Genomic DNA, 24,142 nt, shown 5'->3' on the forward strand with positions numbered 1-24,142 from the left:
TTTCACAGACATATAATTCAGACTCCTTGTGCAAATAGCGTGTGTGAAAAACAATTTCAAGACTCGACCCCTGTTGATTAAAGCCGCTATGTGTAGAACAGTGATTACGGGGCATGTTGCTGTCTTCCACAGTGAATCTTATGATGGTACAACTGTCAAATTCTGCACACTTTAAAGGGACTGTTCACAATATGTCAGATGTTGTTGCTGCCCCCAAGTGGCCGAAGAATCTCCAAGCAGCTTTAAGGGAGTGTTGCACATAAAAGCTGCAGACTGAAGCTACGAGCACAGTGACAACACACAGCACACTAAAGCAGAGGAGCGTACCTACAGTTTGTACGTTACATCGATAAGTATTAAGGGTGTCACGATTCTCCAAATCAACAACAGCGCTGTTTTCTTTCTGCAGGTTAAACGAGTTGAAATGATTCTCTTCAGTCAACAATCAACAACAAAAGATAGACATTCGATTTGTTACAAAGTTTCGGTTTCTCAAATCTGTCCAGAGTGAACCCTCTTCACAAACAAATCAATAAAGGATCTCTGAAAAGAATCTAAACGTGACATCTTTGATGCTGTCGGGGTTTCCTCTGGTCAGATGATGATCTTCATGCACACAGGGTAAGTGTCTGGAAGTGCAGCTGCATGCTAACGCTAAGCTAGCTGTATCGTCTTTAAAACATTTTTTATTTTCCTTCTGACGTGTGCAAGCAGGCGAGGTAGGGGAAAAATATACTATATATACTCTGGCATCTCTGTATTCGATGCAATCCCACATGATTCCTCCTCGTTGCCTTCATACCGTCTCTCCAGGTGAGTGTTACCATCGTGCTACCCGTGAACTTAGTTATTTAGTTTTCCATTTTTTTCCAGTTTTCGTCCCGGGTGCACTGTCGTTGTTTTTGGACATGTTGTTGTTTGTCCCTTGCAAACACGGATCCAGTAGCAGAAGAAGCGGTGAGCTGACGTTACTCTCGAAAAAAGGAAACGCGAGAGTCCTGCTCTGAACTTTAAACTACTTTAAATGAGATTTGCAGACGACGTACACAATTAGCAGCTAAGCTAACGTTTCATAGCACATTTATATCGACGCACATCGACGTACTCGCATCTCAGTCCTGCTTTTGATTTCGATGACTGAAACTGAAATCGCGACACCCTTAATATGGATCGTATATTTTTCTTATACATCCTCTGCGGCTTCACAACACAGACACTACATCACACAACAAAACATTTCACATGAAAACACACCGGTGAACTGGCTGAATTTCAAGCTGTGGTTTTGAGCTGTTCGGTCTGGATCGAGTGTCTCCTCAGCAGCATCCTCCTCGTCAGCTCTTTGGGGTGCCCAGGAGGAGCAGAGGGAAGGAAACCTTTGAGGCCGGGCTCAGAACCGCTTCCGGCGCCGGAGCCGAGGTTATAAACATTAAGGACGGGGTTGTGGGTGGAGTTGAGGGTCAGAGGTGGTAGAGATCTCGGCCTGGCCTGGGAGTTGTGGTCCAACAAGAAGGCTCCAGACCCTCTGCGCTCAAACCCAGACAGCACTCTCCTGCTCGGGCCTGACATCGACGACGACTCCCTCGAGCCCAGTGTGCTGGAGCAGCGTAAGGGTGCCAGCTTCTTGCCATCTGTTGGGTCTCTTGGTGTCTGCTGGGACTCTTCAGGGAGAGTCTGGATGTCTAGAGCTAGCTGGGGCTCAGAGTTGTAGATGTCTGCGCCAAGCTTGCGCCTCTGGATGATGCTGTGAAGGCTTGACGAGGCCATGCTGTGAAGGGGAGTGCCGAGACTTTTGCCACCAGAAAAGGAGGAAGAGGAGCTGATTGAATCTGTCCCAAGGTTTACAGAGTGGAGGTTAGGGTGGGAGGCAGAGTGGGGTGACTGGAGACCTGGTAAAGACATCTTCTGTCCTGCATGTTTGGCACTTTCATTCTTTCCTTCTATTCCTTTCTCTCTTGCCAATCTTCCTTCATACCATTTGAAGCTGTCAGTTGAATTTATGCTGTCTTCATCCAGTTTGGTAATTCTGAAAGGCAGCTCCTCAGCTTGGTTGTTGTTTTCTGAAGATGAGCCTGCATGAGGATGCTGCATGAGCAGAGACGATGGGATCTTCAGCCAGGGCTCAGAGTTCAACCTCAGGAGGGGCTGCTGAAGTCCGCACGCGGCCGGTTGGCCGAACCTCTGAAACCGTGATGGGGAACACGGATGGGAGCTCACTCCACCGGACTGGGCTTCTTTAAAGGAGAAGACAGGCTTTGGGGGACACAAGGACGAGGACGTGCACTGGGGGGAAGTGATGAGCTGGATTTCAGAGGGCGACGCCGGAGCTGCTGATGCCGTTTTGTCCGTCTGATCAACAGGACCAAGGGGAGGCATGCTGAGGTACTGCTTGGCTTGCAGTTTTCCACATGGGAATTTGTCCGTCGTTATGATGATCACCTCTTTCCCCTTAGCCTTGCATGTGTCGAGCAGCAGCTTCAGAACCTTCCAGTCTCCAGCCATGACGGCGTAGACCAGCGCCGATGTCCCGGACTGATCTTCCAGGCTAATGTCCGCTCCGCTAGCCAGGAGCAGTGACACCACCTCAGGGCCGGCCGTTTCCCGACAGGCGTGCATCAGCGCAGAGCGCCCTTCCTTGTCCTGGATGTTGGGGTCCGCTCCTTTCTCCAGAAGAAACTGGACCAGCTTGACCCGGCTGGCGCTCTGGGCATCGGTATGCTGGGTCCTGCAGGCCACCATCAGGGGAGTCTGGCCTTGGCTGTCGCTCTCGTTGATGTAGGCGCCTCCCTCCAGGAGAAGCCGTGTGAGTCGCAGGCGACGGAGGAATACTGCTTTTAGCAAGGGGTTACCTGAATCCATCGCTACCCCGGGATTACTGCCTTCCCCCTCCATCTCTGTTGGTCCCAGATGGCGGTTTTAGAGATTTAGTAGGACAGGTTTCTGTGGAAAATAACAAAAAGGACTTTTTAAATTAAAGAAAATATAATTCCTGAAACAGACACACATTCATTCTCAGGTCAAACACTTGATCATTCCTTTTTTTCCCATGTTTACTCAATTTAAGCCAACATCCTGAGGTGGCTGGTCGTTGGATATCTGCGTTAGGGTTTGACGTAGGAATTTTTTGGGTGGAGGGAAGCCACAGTCCTCATAGTAATGAATCAACGACAACATGATGATGATGGTGCTACAAATAAAAAACAGGACAATGTTGCTAGCTAGGATGAGCTAGCTGAGGATTATTTGTTTGGTGCCAGCCGGCAACTTGGCTACATTAGTTAGTTTGTGCTGTGTCAGAGCCATTTTGACTCGGATGTATTCATGGTAATGAAGCACCTGGTCACTGGCTAGCATGTGCTTGGTGATGGTGGTTATGTCGCCATCATTTCATGGTCTTTCTTTGCTGACTTGCGAGGACAGGCCTTCTGTTAGCACAAATAAGATATAGCATGCAAGTCTCAGACGCCCAGATGTTTGTCAGGGGCCGTCCCAATTTCAAACTAGGTGTTATGAGTCCCAACAAACATCTGTAAGGAGGTGGACAGGAAGGTGGTGGCTTTATTACAAGCCAACAAGGAAGCCAAACAGCTGACCACAGTTCAAATCACACCACTGGATATTTTTAAGGACATTTCTTGGCGAACAAAACAGGTATTTTAAACCAAACCATGATGTTTTCTAACCCTCACAAAGTGGTTTTTGTACATCAACCTAAACGAAGCATAAGCACGGCGTTGTGACGAGAGAGAGGTGGAAAATTCAACCTAAACAAATGTAAAACAACATATCTGTGGTTTTGCAGGAACATATTGGTTTAATTATGGCCCCCTTTTACCACGAATGGCCCCAAATCCCAGCAGGAGCCCGATCTCCTGCGCCATTTATCCACTTTATCCCTTTATTTCACTCTTTGATATATTTATTTATGATGCATTGGTTTAATATTTCCTGCTTGTACGTCCTTCGACATCTGCCTCATACACACAAAATCACAAAATGTCCATTACAAAAATAAAAAATAATGTTTTGATTGAAGTGCTCTGTAACATTTTTCTGTTCTCAGATTAAAAATATGCTCCTTGTTTCTTTCTCTTAACCAGTTAATGTGCTCGTATGTGAAACATGTAGTTTCAGGTTTGAGAAAGGCAGCACATATAACTCTCTTGTCTTTTTGTGCTTGCATATAGGATCCATTCAGCGTTTTTTCTTTTCATTCGCTCGTCCTCCGCAGCACCAGCAGAGGCAGCCACTTTCTATCAGCCTTTGTACTGTTTGTCCTTGCCTCTCTCTATTAGAGCAGATAAGGTGGCGGTTACCAGTGTCTCAGACAGTAACATAACATTTTCCCGTGTGAGTCACAGCCCATGAAACTGAAACACTGGCAGGGATTTACATCTAGAAAAAGGACAGGCATTATATTGCATGTTGCAACGGTATGCAAAATAGCAGCGGGCCCATAAACGTCTGCTGCAGCAAACCATAATGGAGCCGTAATGACAGTAAATGACACACTGATGCATCATGAGACGGGTTAGACGTGTCTGATAAAAACACGTCTTCTGAGACTCAATGTGACGGAAAAAAAGCTGCCAGCTGCACAGAAAAATACGATATAACGATAAAATAATGACAATAATCAGTGAGTCTAATGAAAAATGACACAAATAGATCAGGTGAGCTGCAAAACACTGTCATGAAATGTTGTCAACAGCCATTAAAAAACAAGTTTTTAGATATGACGTGTCTATAATCAGGCTGTGAATGATGCATGGACAAACATCTCTGTAAAAACCAAAGGTGGGAAGTAGCAAAGTACAAAATACTTTGTTACTGTACTAAAGTACATGTTTCAGGTATCTGTACTGGACTTTCCCTCTCTACATCTGAACACAAATATCTGAACTTTCTCCTCCTCACATTTTCAAAACAGGCTCGTTACTTTAGTTTGATGCATTTGAGGTGAATTATAGATTATTTTTTATTTGGCATCATCGCACGCCGCCTTCCCAACATCACAAGACTGATTTCAGACGTAAGAAGACGTAAACAGACAGAGAGGGGGGCTGGAATGGGGAGAAAAGGCGTGTTAGTGTCTCGTATCTGCAGAGAGTTACTTATTTTCTCTCTTTGTTGCTGCTCGGGACGCTTTACCAACCCAACATGTGGCTATTTGACGTCCTGGGAATGAGACTCAACAATCAACTATCTTTGTGGTGCGTTCAGGAACAGCTGGGACAAATCCTACTGACTCTACCTTTAACTTTAATAGTCTTTGAATTATATTAATATGACGTGAGCTTCAGTTAGCTTGGACCACAAATGTCCTTCAGAGGGAGACTTTTTACTCTGATACTCTGAGTACATGTCAGAGCCTGTACTCTATTACTTTTACTGGAGTAAAGAAGCTGAATCAGTACTTCTACTTTTACCGGAGTCTGTTTATAGACAAGTAATCTGTACTTCTACTGGAGTAATGAGTGTTTCCACCTGTCGTGTCCTTAAACGCATCACGTCTATATGTTAGTTCATACGTGTGTTTATCTTCTCGTGTCAATCTCATTCTGCGGAAATCACGTGATGACGAGCGTCCGACATCATTCAGCATGTATTTATAGCGCGTGTTGCTGTTAGCGATGCTCCAGTTTTCCACATGGTAATAAATCAATACACTGCTTTTTAATCAAGTCTGGTGATATTTTATATTTTTATTTTGTCATTAAATAATGATAATAAAAGAAAAACAATGTAGATTAATCCGCTACTAAAGATGGTCCCCAACAAATGCACTATTTCCTGCTGTTTGATTAAAATGTAATCATCATTAATAAGTAGCCACACCCACCAGTGATGTCACAATGTCACAGAGTACACTTCTACATCACTGAAACAGAGTGAGTCAAAGTTAAACCACTAGAGGTCAGAATAAACAGGTCGAGATCATTACGTCACTGAATCTTGCAGCATGTGGTGTCAGCTGTACGGGACAGAAACTGTGGTTACTACACTTCCCAAAATGCAGCTTGATAGTGTCTTTGTTGTTGAATCCTTCAAGACAAAGCTGAGATAATCATCATGACATCATCAGGGATATTTTGTCAGACTTGACAGACGTCCTCTCTCCAACCTTGTTCCATGCGTTTCATTTCCTGTTTTATTTTGAAATACTCTCCTCTCCTCTACATTCAGTCACTTTACCTCTTCCTTTGTGTTTTCCCTCCTTTTTGATTGTCTCTCCTGCCCTCGTTAGTGTCACCTGTCCCTTGTTAGCTCTTCCTACTAAATATATTTCACTCTTACTCTCTCAGTGCCAGTTTGTCTTTGTAGCGTCTCTAATCCTATTTCTGGCTCATTTTGCTTTGTTTTCCTGAACTTTCCCCCTTTATTTTTTTAGACTTTTGATTCTTGCCTGCTTCCTGTTTTGCCTGTCAGCCTTTTGTTTCCTGCATTTTCACACCAGAATCATTGAACTTCACCAGCTCCACCTCTGCAGTCTGCAGCCGGGTCCTATCCGCCTTTAGTGTAGCATCTATGGTGAAGATTTAGGTCTTTTCAAATCATTTTGGGAGCCATTTTATATTGTTTTAAAACAAGTCCCCATCTACTTCAGTTGTTAAGGAGAATGTTGCGACTCTTTTTTTTGCTGTGAAGCTTGAGAAATGTTTTGTGGACGTCGAAACTTCACCCGACTTTCCATCAGCACGAAGGTGAGTAGATAACAACTGGATTTCCATGTTCTTGGTGAACTGTTCCTTTAAGCATACGACCCACAGACGTCAGCAGAGTCTCGGTGTCTTCACCTCCAGATGTTCTGTCACATTTTCCTCGCGTCCAGTTCGATGCACTGGTTCTGAGACGAGCAGACGACATGTTTTCTGTCTTCTCCTGCTTCTTCATCCTGCTGCTGCTGCTGCCGTCAGCAGTGACATCAACCACCGAACACGACCGAGCTCTTAGTGGCCGCACACACACGTCTGAGACAAAACACCACCTGCACCATGTTTGACAGACGAGGTGGAGGTGGTATCCATTTAATCACGCTGTTCCTTTTTCTGGTCGAGGCTTTCATCTTTCCATCACTGCTGCTCGGGTCAATCACTGAGTCATTAAAACATTTTGGTACAGAGCTGGACGGGTTTCTTATTGTTACTAAACTCTCATGTTGTGATGGTGTTTTTCTTCTGTTGACGGTCAACGTTTTCAGAATATCTCAACATTTACTCGATGGATTGGCCCAATATTTGGTACCGATATTCATGGATGCTTCAGTGAAACCCTGACTTTTCCTTTACCTTTCAAGTCAGATGGATTTGCGACATGATCACGTGATCTTGCCGGGCTATGAGGAACTACTGGCAGCTACAAGCGTAGTTTACAACCAGCGAGAGAAGTGACCGTCCGTTTGAAAACAACGATGGCTGCTCCTCATGAGGTTAGCGTAGCTGCTGTAGCATTTCATTGAGGGAAGCGTGAAGAAAAGCATGGGGGGCTTTTGATTTACCAACTGGCTCCACTGATGATCTGATTGGTTGAAGTTAGCCTGTGATTGACAGTCAAAGACAAATGGTTCGCCAAAATGGGAGGAGAGACACAGGTTTATTACTGCTGGAGCATAGAGCTATTCAACACTTATTTTAATAAGAAAATAACGCTAACATGCTAACTTTAAGTACTATTTTACCTGCTAATTATTAGGTTGCTGTCATTTTGAGCAATTTGCAAGTAAAGTAATATATTTATGTGATCGGACCCGAGCACAGGCATTAATAATAATAACTATATAAAAACAGCAGCTGATGATCTTGTCTGCTTTTGCAGGTGATTTATAATCATCGGAGGAATCATGAGACTGTTTCATAAACACTTAAAAGTACCTTGTAGTCACTTTAACTCAAAGCTGCTGCAGGAACTTTTATTGTTCGTTGACTCTGGCGGCCCCTGATGACGACAACAAAGATGACGATGGTGAAACAAAGTCAACAAAAGTTTCTTGTGGTCGTCTACGTTAAAGTAGATATACTCCATGTAAAAGTGCTGCATTCAGAGCTTCTGCAGAGATTTATTTTTATTGTTAGTACTGATGCATTACATGTAAACAACATTTAAAATGTTACAGTTGGTGGAGGTGGAGCTGATGATATTTTATTTCCTGTTGTTCCTTCAGGATTTAAATCTGTAAAGTAAATATAACTAAGATAAAAATAGTGGCGTTTAAAAAATGCAATATTTCCCTCTTAAATGTCGTAAACTAGCAACGGGCAGCATTAAATGTAAAAACTCAGGTAAAGTACCACAGAATTGTACTTAAGTACAGTATGTGCTTGATTTCAGTACTCATAATATTTTGGTTCTAATTAAATGTATTCTAATTTTTCAGCTTCACTGGTGTCGACATTTCTTCAGTCGTCATGTTGAGAAACACCTGAAATCAGCTCAGAAATTAATCTATTCTTCCTGTTCGGCACATTAACTAACAGTAACACACACGTCCAGCTGTACTTTGGGTTATCGTCTCCTAACTCTGAGTAAAAAGGGCCACATGCCCCACACTGTTCACCTGAAACCCTCAGGTTGAAGCTGAGCGTCTGCACATTCACCACATGCTCACATACGACAGTATATTGCAGCGTTTCTCCTGCAGATCGAGGACAGAAAACTCCACTTCACCTGAACAGGCTCAGCTCAACACTCATCCTCTGTAAGAGCCCACTAACACCGCTGCCAGTGTGTGTGTGTGTGTGTGTGTGTGTGTGTGTGTGCACATATGCATGTGTGTGTCAAAGCTGTGTAACACACTCTCAACGAGACGTTGTGTGTTCGTCAGGAACGATTTTAAAAATGCAGGATAACACAACATGGTTAAATATGATCGCTTTAAACCATCACAAAGCTTCTGCATGTTTTAATATCCTCAACCAGTTCATGTGAAAAGGTCACGAGAGGAAGACGTGAAGTTGAGGAATTGTTGAGGATACATCTCTGTGTGTGTGTGTGTGTGTGTGTATACTACTCACCAACCTGTGATCAGTCCTCTCTTGCAGACATTTACTCTCCTGTTGCAGAGCTGCGACTGACGTCCTCTGTGACCAGGCAGCGCTCGGTTGAAGTCAGCGGAGGGAGGAGCTGCAGCAGTCAAGGTTTTTCAGATTGTGTTTGCTCCTCAGACAAAGTGTGATGAGTGAGTGAGTGAGTGAGTGTGAGAGAGAGTGATGCTGGCTTGTCGTCAGGCAGGTCTAAGAAATGGTTAATCCAGCAGCAGCAGCAGCAGCAGCAGCAGCAGCTCTGGAGAGTTAGAGCAGCAGAGGTTGACAGAGACGAACACACACAAGGTGAAGCTCTATAGCAACACACAGCACGTCTGACTTGTCTTTCCCATTAAAGGACGTCTGATTCAGCAAACGGGGCCCTCGTTAGTTGTCACACTGCCGTTTTTTTCACGGGAGTTTTTCTTTAGTTACGCGCTCAGAAAGAAGGAGAATTATTTTGTCCACCTTATCAATGACATCTCCATGACAACCATTAAGGAGGCCGAGTGACGGCACATGTTGTAATTGTGCGAGAGGAACTGTTCTGTGTGTGTGTGTGTGTTTGAATGAGATCCTGAGCATGTACATGATTTAATTATATCATAATAAGGAGAATGTTTGAATTATGACCTTTTTAAAATATCACAATTTTAAAATCTCCTTTAAAAAAATCAAATTATGATATTTTTTTTGACCAAATACCTCAATATCGATATTGTGGGGACGATTATTGGAGCAGAAATATTAACACACTGAGTATTCTGATAAATAATCATGAGTAATGTGTCAGTAACAGTCTGTTAAGTTCAAAAAATGACATCACTTTACTGTAATGCAGCTTTTAAAACCAGTAAAAAGACAACGCTTGTGTCGTATCATCATATATCGATATCCTTTTTTAAAACTGATCACACAGCTCAGCCCAGACTGAACGTACCAGAAGATGAAAAACAAAATGCTCTGCTGCAGGATTTGTAATAAAAAAAAACACTGTTCTTTGTGTTCTCTGCCCAGACTGTTACCACCCCAGCTGTTAATTGTCCAGACCGTGGTGCAGGGTTTCCATCACTTTTCTGTAGCCATAGAAACACTCTGACTTCACAGAGCAGCTCATAAATCCTCCTCCGCCGCCACCAGATGTCAGCGTCACACAACAGTTGACCATCATCTGCAATGAGCTTTAGTTTTTGACCCGTTTGTCAGGTACAGCGTACATTAATCCTCCTTCATGAAGGTTTTGATGCTCAGTTTTTACTGAAGCTCTTTGAAAGAGGTGTTGAATTAACTGTAGCATCATTTTGGGAGGATTTAGGTGTTTGTGTTGTTGAACTGTGTTGTGTTACAGGCGTTTCTATTATTTCGTCACAGCCTATTTAAAGAATTAGCAGAAAACGTCGACTTTAAGTTTTTTTATTACATGTGCTGTTGATTTTCCATCTAATCTAAGTTCAATAAGCTTTTTTTCTATCACGCTGCATATTTTAAAAGTTGGACTAATAATTTTAAGTTGTTAAAACTTTTTAGATCCTACAACTTAAATTTTATAGTCTTACTTTACTTGTTAATTTTGAGGTAATCAGTTACTTTTAAGTGAAGTCCCTTTGAGTCAATGTTTGTTTTATTACAGGAAACAAGAAAAAACAATTTGAAACACTGTACTTTTAAATACTTGAATAATAAACACTTGAAAAACACAATGTTTTAGTAACTTAGTAAAGCTCCCCACTGTGTTTATATGTAATAACTAAATAAACACACACCGTTTATGAACGAGTCTGCATTAATTAAAACTAATCAGGTATTTTAATTTATTCACTTTGACTCAACGAGATAGAAAACATTGATTTTTAAACGTGACGCTTCGTGTTTAGTTCAGTAACGTTATCTCAAGGGAATAAAATGAAATGTAAAATGTACTACAACTGTCAATTTGAGGACGTTTACTTTCCATTTCCCACTTTTGCTCTGTGATACTTCAGAGGGGAAATATTTTAACTTTTTCCTCCAGCAGCTGTAGTTATTAGTTACTTTTCATTCCCAGATTTCACATCAAAAACCACAATAAGCTTCTCAGAGTTGAGACCAAACAAGTTCACCCAAAGAGTTTTGCAGATGAGGCTGCATAACCACAGGAAAAGGCTCATTTACAGAAGAATTAATAGATGAACCAACTTATGTCTGTCGCTAAACACAAATATACTCTTATTTCATCTTCACATTTTAATCCAGGCTGTTTGAGCAGAGGGGATTTACTTTATAAGGTTAAAAAGGTCTTTATAGAGCGGTTTGTTCTGATCATTCAGTCGAAAAAGTGACTATACAAACAAAATGAAACAAGAATATTGAGCCTGGCTTCGTCCAGCGTCCAAGGCCGTTTTCTCAAAAAGAGGTTTTTCTCAAACTGAGTCAGAAATCTCCTCTTTTTAATTTATTATTTTTTATTTCATTTAACCTTTATTGAGATTCAGAATCTCTTTTACAGGGGAGTCCAGGCCCAGGCAGCATTAAAAGGAACAAACATTATCATTTTTACATAAAAGAAACAAGCGACTACTAGTGTTGCATCATGTTATTCCACTGGCTGCATGAGATAAACCTCTTGTTTTTACATTTTACTTCTGTTCATAATTTTTATTCATTTTTATAAGTAAATATTAGCATTTTAGCTCAATAGCTCCCAGGTCATGTGATCAGTTGACTCAAAATCATGTTGGGATCATGTAACTACACTGGCTGCATGAGATACGCCTCTTGTTTTTACGTTTTACATCTCGAAATATTTTTTATAAATTTTTAGGCTATATGTAAATATTAGCATCTCAGCTCAATAGCTTCTCAATAGCTTTAAACACAGTGTCTCTGCTTTAAATATCCCACATTTTTATTTTGAAAACAGGAAGTCGGTACACGCTGTAGCCGTCTTCTCCGTGTGTTTACTGTAAAGTCTGCAATACGGGTGCACTTGAAATGTTGGAGTGGCTTGCGAATGTCGAATATCCAACTTAAAACTAACTTCACTGAAGTCTTGTCATGATGTATTTTCCAGCGGCCCCAAGACGATTTTTTAAAGAGTTTTGGCTGAAGAAGTCGCCCCACAAAGGAAGACTCTTTCAGTTTATCACAAATATTAGCATTAAATCATCATTTTGAGGGTACATGGTTTTCACTGGGCAGGAAGGGTTTGAAATATGTAACCAGCAACGTAAATGATGCACAGTAGTGGAGTAGAAAGTGCAGTATTTGCCTCTGAGATACAGCGGAGCAGACAAAATTGAAGTTGCATGAAATCCTAAAGTGTCTACGTCAGCACTTGAGTAAATATACTTACACTTCACCACTGAGTCAGAGCCTTATACTGTGTTTTGTGTGTGTTTGTTTTCAGAATGAGGGAGAGAGACAACGTGAAAAAGGGACAGGAAGAGAGGGACAACAGGTAAAACACATAATACATGTGTATTCTGTTAAAATGTATGTGTCTGTATAATTGACCTGTTGTTTTGTGTGTTGTCTTCTCATTTCAGAGGGCCCCATGCCTGCCTTTGCCTTGGGCCCCAAATTTCTTAAATCTGCCACTGATTAAACATAATATCAGAAGTATCTATTGGTCTAATAGTTGTACAAGGATGTGAATGCTTCTCCCACCGCTGCATGTCGTCCAGGTTTATCAGGGTTACATCTGGGTGAAGGTCTCGTTCTCTTTATTATCAGTTTCTATTCTTATTTTGTTTCATATTCAAGGCTTCTTGGGGGAGAAGCTGCTTTTCTTTGTCACACTGTCGAATGAGTAACACACGCAGTTAATAATCCGTCTGCCAGGTCTTTATTTCAGGAGAGGCTCCTCTGTGCAGACCTGCCGGCTCGGTTCAGCTCTGCAGCGTTGGAGTCCTGAGCGTGAAGCGGAGCGAGCGGCCATTACCTGCTCTGCCTCTGCCCTGTTCAGATGGAAATCAGCACTGTGGACAAGTACTCTCAGCTGGAAACAGGAGACACCCACGGGACTGTATGTTTAGCCATCATGACTAACCAGGCACCTGCTTGGTTTGTCCTCTCAGGAGAAGAACACACTTCAGTTTTTTGTATTTACGCTGTTTTAGACGCAGAGCTCAGATATTAAAGGTCTAAAACCTGAAGTCTTCATAATATCAACCGTCTTTACCTGAGAGACCGAAGCGTCTTCTCACATGTGAACACCTGTTTCTGCTCAGACGCTCGGTCGTCTGTTCATTTATTAAGATATTCAGGCAGACGCACATTTGAAATAACAATTTCTAATAACTTGATGCTGATGCATAGAAATAAAAGGAGCAGTTCACCCAGAAATGTAAGCTGGAGACTTTTAAGAACGATTTCCACACAGCAAAGATAAAATACCAAAATAATACTAAAAATAAAAGTCCTGCATCGAAGATGTCGCTGGTAAAAATGTGTAATTACAATCAGGATGTTCTTGAAGTATAAAAGTAAAATTACTTGACCCCTGTCACTGTTATACTACAATTCATGATCTCATCATTTCTCATGCTTTCAGATAAAAACAGGATTTTACTGAAAGTAACTAAATACATTTACACGTGTACTTTACTTGAGTTTACGATTTTCAGGTACTTTACTTCCACTATTCTGCTGATACTCCAGTTCAGAGGTGAATATTGCACTTTCTACTCCGCTGTGGTACAAATATTTGATAACATCAGTCATCAGTTGATTCATTCATTGTATCAATGAGACTTTATTGATCTCCCATTTCTTTACCTTTAGACACACAGTGAGGAACGAGGACAACAAATGCTCATGTGTTCACAATAAGACTCTTCACTAACTGAACTGTTGCTGTGTGTTTTTAGGGGTTTCCTGTCTGCAGATGTTTGGATCAACCTCAGTGTTGGTGCCAAGATGGCAGCAGTTCTTGGCACCAACATCAGACGAGCCTGGACCGGGCCTCACCTGTAACGTCGGAGGCTTCACTCACCAGAAAGGATCCTGAGGTGGGTGGTGTTAGGAAGACTTTATTTTTGTCCTTGTCAGTGAATTTAATGATTTTTCTTCAGGCTGCTGCTTTGACAGACTTTACAGAAGATCTAAAAACAAAACACAGAAGACAACAAGAACATTTCTCAGAGAAATATGTGTCATGTTGTACAAGAATAGTCCAGATAAACCACAAAAAATATATATTTTCAGACCACAACAGACTAAAGGAGTGCTGCCGCTGTTGTTGAGGAGTCGCTTGGTTCCTCTCTTAAAGTAACACATCACATAACAGACGCTGCTGATAAACACTGTATTTAATAATAATAAAGCTGAATATTATGATCTATATCGTGCACCACAGCAGAGTAAACTACACGACAGATCGTGATCAGTAATGTCCGCTGGTTCATGTGCAGCAGTCATCGTGGCAGACACACTGTGATAGTAATCCTCTGTAATCCTTTGCTGGCTATATCTACAGATGAGAGTGCTGTTATTAAAGCCCCTTATGTCTCCACCCAAGACCACCCACCGTCCCACATCACTGTTGAATAAAACTGTTCATGTCGTTGCTCCAGCTGATCATCCTGGAGTCTGGATAAATACTGAAAGAGCTTCACAGATCCACCAGTGAACGATGTCCACACCGAACACTTTAAAGCTGCATTGAATGATATTTATATATTAAAGGTACACTATGCAGGATGTTCCTGGAAAAAGCAGTAGACTCGACCGACTAGAAGTGTGTGGCGGTGTCTGCAGAGATCCGGATCTTTCCTTTTTATTGTCTTTCGCATTGTGTTCGAGATGTTTCTGGGCGCCACCGATTCTGGAGAAAGATGGTTCTGGGTCGGTGGCTGCCCAACAACCTGGGAGTACATTTTTAAATGATGTGCCGCTAAATTCTGATGTATTTCCCGTTACGCGAAGTGACGATGCGTTATCAGCATCTGGTGGTGTTGGTGCGTAAATAAGAAAGGACTTTGAGATGCTATCTGTTGTTGTTTGGTGTTGTTCCTTGTTCCTGACGTACAACGTAACGCTTCAGATAAAAATCTAAGATGGGAATGGAGTTAGGGTTGATCCGCACGCACTTCATAAAACCTGTGTAGGCCTGCTAGTGTTGGTGGAAGAGCAGCGATAGCGTGCCTTTAATGATAAGTCCAACAACTATTTGTGATGTGAAATGTGTTTATTCACATTTAGTCTCAGAACAAACGGATCGCCAGTCGACCTTTCTTTTCTCGGTCAACATGGCGTAAAATCTACGCAGCCCAGCAGCGGTATGTACGGATACATAGGAGGTGACGTACGTATGAGAGGATGAAATGACCATATGGTGGATCCACCGCTTTACAGACGCTTCCTTCACCATGTTAGCTGATGGGAAGTGTTTTTGGGCCCCAGTGCATCACGTGACGATGTCATTAAGTTGTTGTGCCACAACGAAAACTGACTTCAAAGCCTGGCGCTCGTCCCGGAGGCCCGGCCGGCACGAGATGGACTACAAATCATATTTAGTGGACTGAAATTAAAAAGAAGAATAAAATCAAAGTGCTCAAGCGAAGTATTTGTTATATGCTGTTTCAATGACAGTCGGAGGAACGATTGATGCTGAAAAACTGTGTGTGTGTGTGTGTGTGTGGTGGCTGGCGGTGATGCAACGTGTCCTTGTCCTCTGCTCTAACCTCGCAGGGATTGTTCCTCTGCTGCTCCTCCCCGTGCAGCTCCGCTCGTGATATTAAGCTGCAATGAGACTTTTTCATTTGTCAGCTTTTCCTCCGTTTGCCTGCGGACACCAGCTTCGGCCTCTGAAGCTTTGGAAGTGATCGGACGCGACAGGATGAGGTTAATCTACCTCTGCGGTTAATGGGCCAGCTCAGTAGTTACCTGTTTACATACGAGACTCTGGATCTCTAGCTGATTGATTGATTCATTTATTGACAGACAATTAATTATCTTGATGAAGGTTTAAAAGAACGAGGAAAATCAGTTTAAAAACAAAAATCGATGCAGCAGATCCAGAGATATCGCCTCTTTATTCCACACATTCTTCCTTAGTTTTCAAACCCTGGTGCCTACGTTACCCACAATGCAACTCAGCCACTGAGTGACATCACTGGAGGTAATTTATCAGATTACATGCAGCTTCATCTGGAGCCACAAAATCCTCCCGAGACCCGTAAACACACTTTAGTGTGGGAAATTAGTGGAGTTACCCTTTAAATGCAGTACTCGAGTAAAAGTACTTTGCTACATTCTATCACCGGACAAAAATTATACTCAAGTGAAGTACAAGCACATCAGTTATGTACTTGAGTACGAGACTTAAGTTACATGTACTTAGTTACATTCCAGCACTGGGAAAAAAAAAGTACAACGCACCTCAGATAAGAACTTGAGTAAATGTACTTAGTTACATTGTATCATTGGAAAAATGAAATACTCAAGTAAACTAGAATGATCTCAAAATCGTACTTAAGTAGAGTAATTGAGTAGATGTACATAGTTACATTTCATCAGCGGAAAATAAAACGCAAAATACCTCAAGCAAGTACCTCAAAATACAAAGTACAAGCACCTTAGACGTGTACTTGAGTAAATGTACTGTGTTACCTTCCAGCAGTGTCAGCAGCCGTCAGCCAGACTTCATCACAGTAAACTGATATAGTACTTGAGTAAAAGTACTCAGTTACATCAGCCAGACTTCATCACAGTGAAGTGATACTTGGGTAAAAGTACTCAGTTACATCAGCCAGACTTCATCACAGTGATACTTGAGTAAAAGTACTCAGTTACATCAGCCAGACTTCATCACAGTGATACTTGAGTAAAAGTACTCAGTTACATCAGCCAGACTTCATCACAGCAGATTAGAGACTCGTCTGTCACATTGTGTCTTTTGATGGTGTCGCTCTGCTACATGACGTCCAGGCTGCTGAACTGTTGCATGTTTCAGAACCGACCACAGCCGGACCTTGACCTGACCCGGAGGGGGGGGCGGGGTCACAGGGAGTCTCCGAGGGTTTAATACCCCCCCTCCCTCTCTAACCCCCCCCCCCCGGCACAAGACAACCAATCAGTCACCAGATCATGTACAGTATGAACAGAAGTGAAAGGCAAACTCTGTGGCAGCTTAGCTCCAAAACACACACACAGACACACACACACACACACACACACAACATCTGTCTCCACACACACACACACACACACACACACACACACACACAGTCTACTAAAGCACAACAACATCTGTTCTTTCAGGCTGAACGATGGTTTCAGAAGAAACATCGTCTCTGAAGCGAATCGCCAGCTGACACAAATACAAACTTCTGCTTTTGTCCAAGTACATTTATATATATATCATTTTTATATATATATATATATATACATATATATATATCTCAGTTTACTGTGATGAAGTCCAGCTGACTGCTGCTGACGCTGGAAGGTGACACAGTACATTAACTCAAGTACACACCTAAGGTGCTTGTACTACTATTTTGAGGTACTTGCTCGAGGTATTTTGTGTTTTGTTTTGTGTCACTTGAGTATTTTTTTTCCAGTTCTGGAATGTAACTAAGTACATGTATCTTCAGTACTGTACTCAAGTACACATCTGATGTGCTCGTACTTTACTTGAGTATTGTTTTTTTCTAGTGGACTGAAACTAGTACTCTACTTAAGTACATTTTTGAGGTACTTGTACTGTGCTTGAGTTTTTAATTTTCAGATACTTTATTCTTCCTAATGATGTCACTGTGGTGGAGGAGGTTAAAGGGTAACTCCACTAATTTTACACATTAAATAATGAGGCTGAAGACATCTGAGGGCTTCGGGACACTGATCGACACGTTTCACCATTTTAATGATCAAACAACTAATCGATTAATCGAGAAGACGATCGACAGATTAACTGACGATGAGAATAGTCGCTAGCTGCAGCCTGTAACTGAGACACTGTCTTTATTGATCCTGTATTGATTATTTGACTGTTTCAACTAAACTAAAATGAATCATACTGTAAAGATGTTTGAAGAACGGAGAAGCTGTCCTGTAGGTGAGGCTAACGGACTGAAGCACACCTGTCCAGCTGTGATTGGATCCGTGATCAACTTTTGGCCCCTTCACGCGCTCCTGCGCACCTGCACAGGGCGTTTCTAGCGGCGCGGCGCGGCACGGCACGGCGCGTCACGGCGCGGCGCAGCGGGCTGCAGCGACCTGTCTCTTTAAGTTGGTGTCAAAGCCGATTACCGCTGATCTCCGTCGTGATTCTGCTTTCACCGTCTGTTCCCTCAGTCTATTTTTGTTCCGCGCAGCTGACGGGACGAGACGCGCTCTCGTTTTTTAACGGGGAGGGGGGGACGCAACAAAACGCGGGTCGGTGAGTCGTCGCCAAAGTTTGGAGCATGGAGACGTCGTGAAGCGTTTCCCCGCGGCTCTGCTCGGTAGGACCAGCCCGCGTTTAAAGCCCCGATCCGGCGCGCTGCTCGGTGAGTGTGATGCGCGCTGCGCCGCGGACACTCCAACTTTTTCTACCATGGTAAGCCTGGATTACTCCTCCTGCACGCGGACACATTAACCGCTCTCTCCCCCTCTCTCTGCTGCGCTCCCGCTAATAATAACGGCAGTGACCGCCCGGTGATGTGATGTGATGCCCCGGGCTGCTGTGTGAAGTTGGCACCGACATAAAAAACAAAAAAACAAAACACAACCCGGGTGAACGTAAGATGCAGAAGGGCGTGCGGTACAATGAGGGCCACGCTCTGTATCTGTCGGTGGTGGCGCGTAAAGAGGGCGCCAAGCGCGGCTTCCTGAGCAAGAAGACCACGGAGAACAGCCGCTGGACCGAGAAGTACTTCGCCCTCTACCAGAACGTGCTCTTCTACTTCGAGAACGACCAGAGCACGAGGCCCTCCGGGATTTACCTGCTGGAGGGATGCACGTGCGAGCGGGCACCGGCGCCCAAGGTGTCCGCCATCAGCAAGGAGCCCATGGAGAAACAGCAGGTGGGTCAGCCGGCCTGGGAGAGGAGGGGGGACCAGTTAGACCAGTTCAGAGTTAAAGGACGGAGGCTGGTGATGAGTTTTTAATGTTTCAGCTTTTAAACTGTCTTTACTCCACATCATCCCTCAACTCAGCTGCAGGTCTGACTTCTTTTATCAGTTTGACAAAGATTAAAGCTGCCAGGAGCCCAAAAGTGCAGGAACAATGAAATAAAGCCTCCAAAATGTGCAAATTATCACTCAAAATATAATTATAGATCAGTTCAGGGTTATAAAAGATATAGTTTCACTGTTTATGCACAAAAATACAGCAGGAGAATGTAAGAACTGGCAACTATTCTAATGTTTTAAAGCAAATATAACAAAAAACACTAATGTTGTAAATTTAACAAGCTGCCAGGAGCCAAAATACAAGAAAAAAGACACGTGAATATAAAAATGGATAAATCTTTTGTGATAATCACTCAAAATATCATTGTAACAGTTGGAGGTTATAAAAAATATTGTTTCACTGTTTTTACACACAATTACAGCAGAAAAATGTAAGAAATAAATCTGTAACTGGCAACTATTTAAATGTTTTCAAGCAAAAATGACAAAAAAATGACTAATTTCATTAATTTTGTTAAGTATAAAGCTGCCCGGTGCTCAAAATACAAAAAAACAGCAGATGTGCTCATAGAAATGTACAAATCTTTACTGATAATCACAAATATAATTGTAAAACAGAAAAATTTAAGAATTACAACTATAATACATCTGTTTACATGTAAAGTGATTTATCAGTTTGTTTTTGTGCCTTTTTCATTAAAAGTCCACAGTATGTAAAAAAAAAAGTAAAATATGAAAATAATTCACGTTTCAAGTTTTTTATCCTGCAGATAAAAAGTAAATGAGACGCTGAGTGAACACAGCTTCTCTGTTCATGATATAAATAAACATATTATAGATAAAACTGGTGGAAAGAGGAACAGAGCCGTTTGTTTGTGACTGAAATAGTTCAAACCAGATGTGAAACGATTTAGTCGACTGATGAAACAATAACCGACTTATGAGGCCGTTTTCAAGCAAAACAGAGAAAAAATGACTCAATTAGTGGATTAAATCAGCTTTCGTCAGCTCGTCTGTGCACGATTTATTCATAAATGATTTTATTTATCATAAAACACGCTCGCTGTACGAAAAGAGGAAGTCAGACCGCCTGTTTCGGTTGAGAGCCGGAGCTGAATTGATAATTAATCAGCTGCTGAGTCGACAAACGAACGACGACTGTTTTCAGTTCGGTCACGTTTGTGTTTGTTGTCTGTTCGTCGCACGAAACAAGATAATCAGCAGGTGTCGTGCTGGACTGAGAGAAACAACTTAATCAATAATGGAAAAATATGATAACTGCAGTAATCACACTCAGCATCCTGCTCACTGGACGGAGGAGATTGATTATTAAACTCCCAATATTTCTGTTTGTTGACACACAGATGAACTTGAACGCAGCCTGCTGTGAGAATCTCAACTCAAGTATCCTGCAAATAAAAGTAATTTAACTGTCGATTAGTCAGATTTTTCTCTCAGTTAATCATTTGGTTCATGAACTGTCTGTGCCAAAGACTATTTTGCCTCATAAACCGTCTAAAAACACACAATTTATTAAGTTTATTATTAAAGAGGATGAGGAGAACCAGAAAATATTCACATTTGAGAGGCTGGGATCAGTGGATGTTTAACATTACTGCTGAAAAATAACTTTTAAATAACATTTACTGTTTAATTATCGGTCTATCGATAAATAATCTAATTTTTTCAGCTCCAAAAACAACAATACAGCATCTCGTCGTCGTCTTTGTCAGACTTCTCGTCCTGAAACTTGCATCACAGTCTCCCGTGTCGTGATGAAGAGCCTGCAGACTGTTCGTAGTTTTAATCACAAACAGAATTATCCCTTTTTATAAAAATATTAGCTCTGTGAAGCTAAACGCTAATTATAAATGACCCATATTCCTGTCTGTGCCGCTGCGGGGCCTGAAGATGTTTCCTCCATCAGCAGCTGGTTTCATGTAGAGACGCAGTTAAAGGCTCTTTTTCTTTTTACACGTTCGATCCGGTTTATTTGCTGTTTCTGATCGATACGCAGGTCGATCGATCACTCAGTCTCGACTTCACACAGCTTCAGTGTTGTAACAGTGAATCTGCTCCGGTACGGTGAGAGTCTGACGTGATGATGGTTGTAGCTACATTTTCTCTCTCTGTCAGCGTTATTGTGAGTTTTGCTCTCATGTTTTGGCTTTTCTGTTGCAAAGTGAGGGACCGTGTGAAGGTTAATGAGGAGAGGACGTCAGGAGGAGAGGAGGAGGTGGCTCAGAGGACGTTGTTGTATGTTTCTGTCCTGAAGTTATCGGGTGATTTGTTGATATTTAACAGGAGAGATTAAATATTATAGATCCAAGACGAAACTGACTCAGAACAAAAACTAAACTTTTATATAAGATATGTTATTTCCTGTGCTCTCAGTTCAGACTCGACTGGGTATGTTTGCTCTGTGTGATGCTCTTTGTCGAGTTTTGGCACTTTTACTTACTTACTTTTACTTTACTTTACACGTAAAAATGTATTTTAAAATCGAAATCACGATTCGAAACAACGGGATCAGCTGCAGGATGCGCGTCTGACCCACGTTTAAACACGTGTGTCAGTGGTTTTACTAAATTAATGCCGTCTGACGAGTGCTACAGTCATGCTCGCCAACCAGACGTGAAGGAGGGTTAGGGTCAGGACCAGAAGTCACAAGTTTTGCGATAGTTGTTGTGATTGTTATACGTTCAGGGCCACTTGAAAAAAATATTAATAAACACTTGTTGGTGGCAATTTATATCTTTTGAGTTCTTGTGTTTTCATTACAATGTAGATCAGTTATTATTTCTCCTCCATCACATGTTTTAAATCTATTACACCGTGATTATCGGTCAGAAAAATCGCAGTTAGATTTGTTTCCCACATCGTTCAGGCTTGATTTGTTCCTCCTTTACGTTCAAACATAGTTAAATCCATCTCAAACAATGTAGCCTTTGCATCGTGTCAAATCATTTATCACGCGAGGGCTGTGAAGTCTGGAAAAGCTGTGATCGTCATCGATTTTGAAGGTGTCTACCATCTTCTTTAATGTCCCTCTACTGCTGTTTCCGTACTTCACAAAGCCTCGGTGACTAACGGATCCTCGCCACGTGAACGCACCAACACAGTGATGCAGCCAACTTAGTCACGTAGCTCTTCCCTCGGTGACGTACTGTAAAAACAAATGCAACTTGACTTGTAACTAGCGGCACGGCAGGCGAGGAGCTCGTGAGAAAAACGGCATTATTGTGTTTTAATTATGCAAACGTAGAGATGTAAACACATATAAATAATCCACAACCCTCCACAGGACCGTCCCCTGAGAGAAGAGGCAAACTGAGCTGGTTTAAACCAAAATCACCAAATTGTTTATACCTGCTAATGATCTTTAACTTTTGAACTAAACATCCGGTTAAAAGTGTCCGGCTGGATTAATTTCCTCCTCTCTGCTGTAAACCTGTGAACTCCCCGTCTCAGTCGTTTATCTTTGCAGCGTCTCGTGTTGTGTTTGTCCAACAGCTCACCTGTGTGTGAATCCTGTTGTCAAAGGTAAAGGTCGCAGGATGCAGAGCAGGACACAACGACGTAATCTGGCATTGACACTTTAACACACACACTTGCAGGGAGCAGTGAGTGTGAGTATTTTAATAATCAGTTACTTTTTCCGATTAATTGATTATTGTTTGGGCTGTCAAATGTCAGAAAATGCTTCCCAGCAGTCGAAGCCCTCAAATTGTGTGTTGTTTTTTTTTGCTGGACCTTCAACACCAAACTCCAAAGTAGTGAATATACTGTACAATGATTGATTATGATTGATTGATTTGATTTAAAATGTTTATTTCAAATATGTAAAGAACAAGAAACGACTGACGAGAAATAAAAATAAATAAATAAAAAGCACAAAGCGAAAGACTTTGTCAAACACTTGATGACTTTGTTTACAAACATGAAAAGTAGAAGAAGTATGAACTTATTAAAGCCCACACCTGAACCTATACTCTAATTAATCTTCCTAAACTCATCTAAATATAATATTGATCACATTTTATCTTAAAACACAAGAGAAGCTGCTGAGAGCAAATGTTGTTTTTTATTTTTCCTTGATCATTAAATAAAATAAACTTATTAAAAGTTTTGTTGCTACATGTTCTGCTAATCAGCTCATGAGCTAATCGGCTAATCACTTCATTTATTCACATATTAATTTATTTATGTTTTTATTGTCACTTTACCTGACTACTTCAAAAGCCTCCTTCTTTGAGATGATCAGCAGACACAGTGTGATGATCTGAACCTTCAGTGGGAGGACGGGGCTGCGAGCTGCGACGCTGCAGTGTGACAGCCTGGCATTAGAGCCACGGGGGGTCTGCTGCACTGTAGCCTCCGTTTACTGCTCGCTGCCGTCAGCGCTGCCTGTGGAAACCAGACCGGACAGACCGCCAAGCTGCGGTCGACACCCTCCAGAGTGGACAATTAATGAGGCTGAGGGGTCGGGGTACGATGGAGAGGAACTAGTTCAGAGCCTGAAGTGTTTGTCATCGTCTTCACTGGGAAGTCGAGGTCCCGACACATCAAACTGACCTCAATGAGGTAGCTGCGTCAAAGGCGGACCATTGCGTCGCCTCGCGCCTCCTTTATCTCGGCCGAAAAGCTGCACTTGAACGCACCACGCGGCCAACAAGCTCATATTTTTGACACCACTCTCGCTAATACAGCTCTTCCTAAAGGAGAATATGTCTGATAAAAAGTTGAAAATGTCACTGGTGAAGAGGCAGAGGTGAAAAATAAGGAGAAACTGCACTAGATGGTTAAAATCATGAATACTTTCCCTTTATTTTTACACTCACTGACGGCCCTGACGATGCCCGACAGCCGACCATCGGCCTGGTGTGTCGCAGCCTTTAAAGTGTAAACAGACAGCTTTTCAACTTTCATCCCTCCGAGTGCTTCTCTGTGGCTCTGTTGGCACCGGCGTCGCTAACACGGCACTAGCAACATGGCTACAGATGGCAGCCTGGCTGCTGTCCAAAGCAC

At 42.2% G+C, this 24,142-nt stretch overlaps 2 protein-coding genes and 1 long non-coding RNA gene across 7 annotated transcripts in view; 2 read left to right on the plus strand and 1 right to left on the minus strand.

Moving 5' to 3' along the window:
* Positions 1–26: 26 nt before the first annotated feature.
* Positions 27–9,082, minus strand: ankrd34ba (ankyrin repeat domain 34Ba). Its single transcript, XM_084383595.1, has 2 exons — positions 9,012–9,082; positions 27–2,940 (listed from the first exon to the last, which is right to left on the minus strand). Exon 2 carries the CDS (start codon positions 2,890–2,892, stop codon positions 1,273–1,275), a length of 1,620 nt encoding a protein of 539 aa, XP_084239721.1. The 5' UTR covers positions 2,893–2,940; positions 9,012–9,082; the 3' UTR covers positions 27–1,272.
* LOC311275241 lies at positions 6,307–13,153 on the plus strand. 4 transcript variants are annotated; one of them, XR_014624841.1, is made up of 5 exons: positions 6,307–6,704; positions 8,639–8,695; positions 9,060–9,134; positions 12,406–12,456; positions 12,545–13,153. It is a non-coding gene; the product is annotated as an uncharacterized lncRNA (long non-coding RNA). The 4 variants fall into 4 exon arrangements; XR_014624842.1 differs by lacking the exon at positions 8,639–8,695 and having other exon boundaries at positions 9,026–9,134; XR_014624843.1 differs by lacking the exon at positions 8,639–8,695 and having other exon boundaries at positions 9,039–9,134.
* A 5,119-nt stretch (positions 13,154–18,272) lies between these two features.
* The window catches only part of rasgrf2a (Ras protein-specific guanine nucleotide-releasing factor 2a), a 28,784-nt gene continuing 22,914 nt past the window's right edge, over positions 18,273–24,142 (plus strand). For both annotated transcript variants that reach the window (XM_084383745.1, XM_084383746.1), the window contains exon 1: positions 18,273–19,006. In XM_084383745.1, coding sequence (XP_084239871.1) covers positions 18,728–19,006 — 279 coding nt within the window. In that variant the 5' untranslated portion in view covers positions 18,273–18,727. The remainder of the gene's footprint in view (positions 19,007–24,142) is intronic.

This window comes from Pagrus pagrus (genome assembly GCF_965226575.1).
Source record: "Pagrus pagrus genome assembly, chromosome: 19".
NCBI classification, from domain to species: Eukaryota; Metazoa; Chordata; class Actinopteri; order Spariformes; family Sparidae; genus Pagrus; species Pagrus pagrus.

What these genes read in the sequence shown, in the direction of transcription:
- ankrd34ba (XM_084383595.1), bottom strand. Translation starts at nt 2,892, where the DNA reads ATGGAGGGGGAAGGCAGTAATCCCGGGGTAGCGATGGATTCAGGTAAC.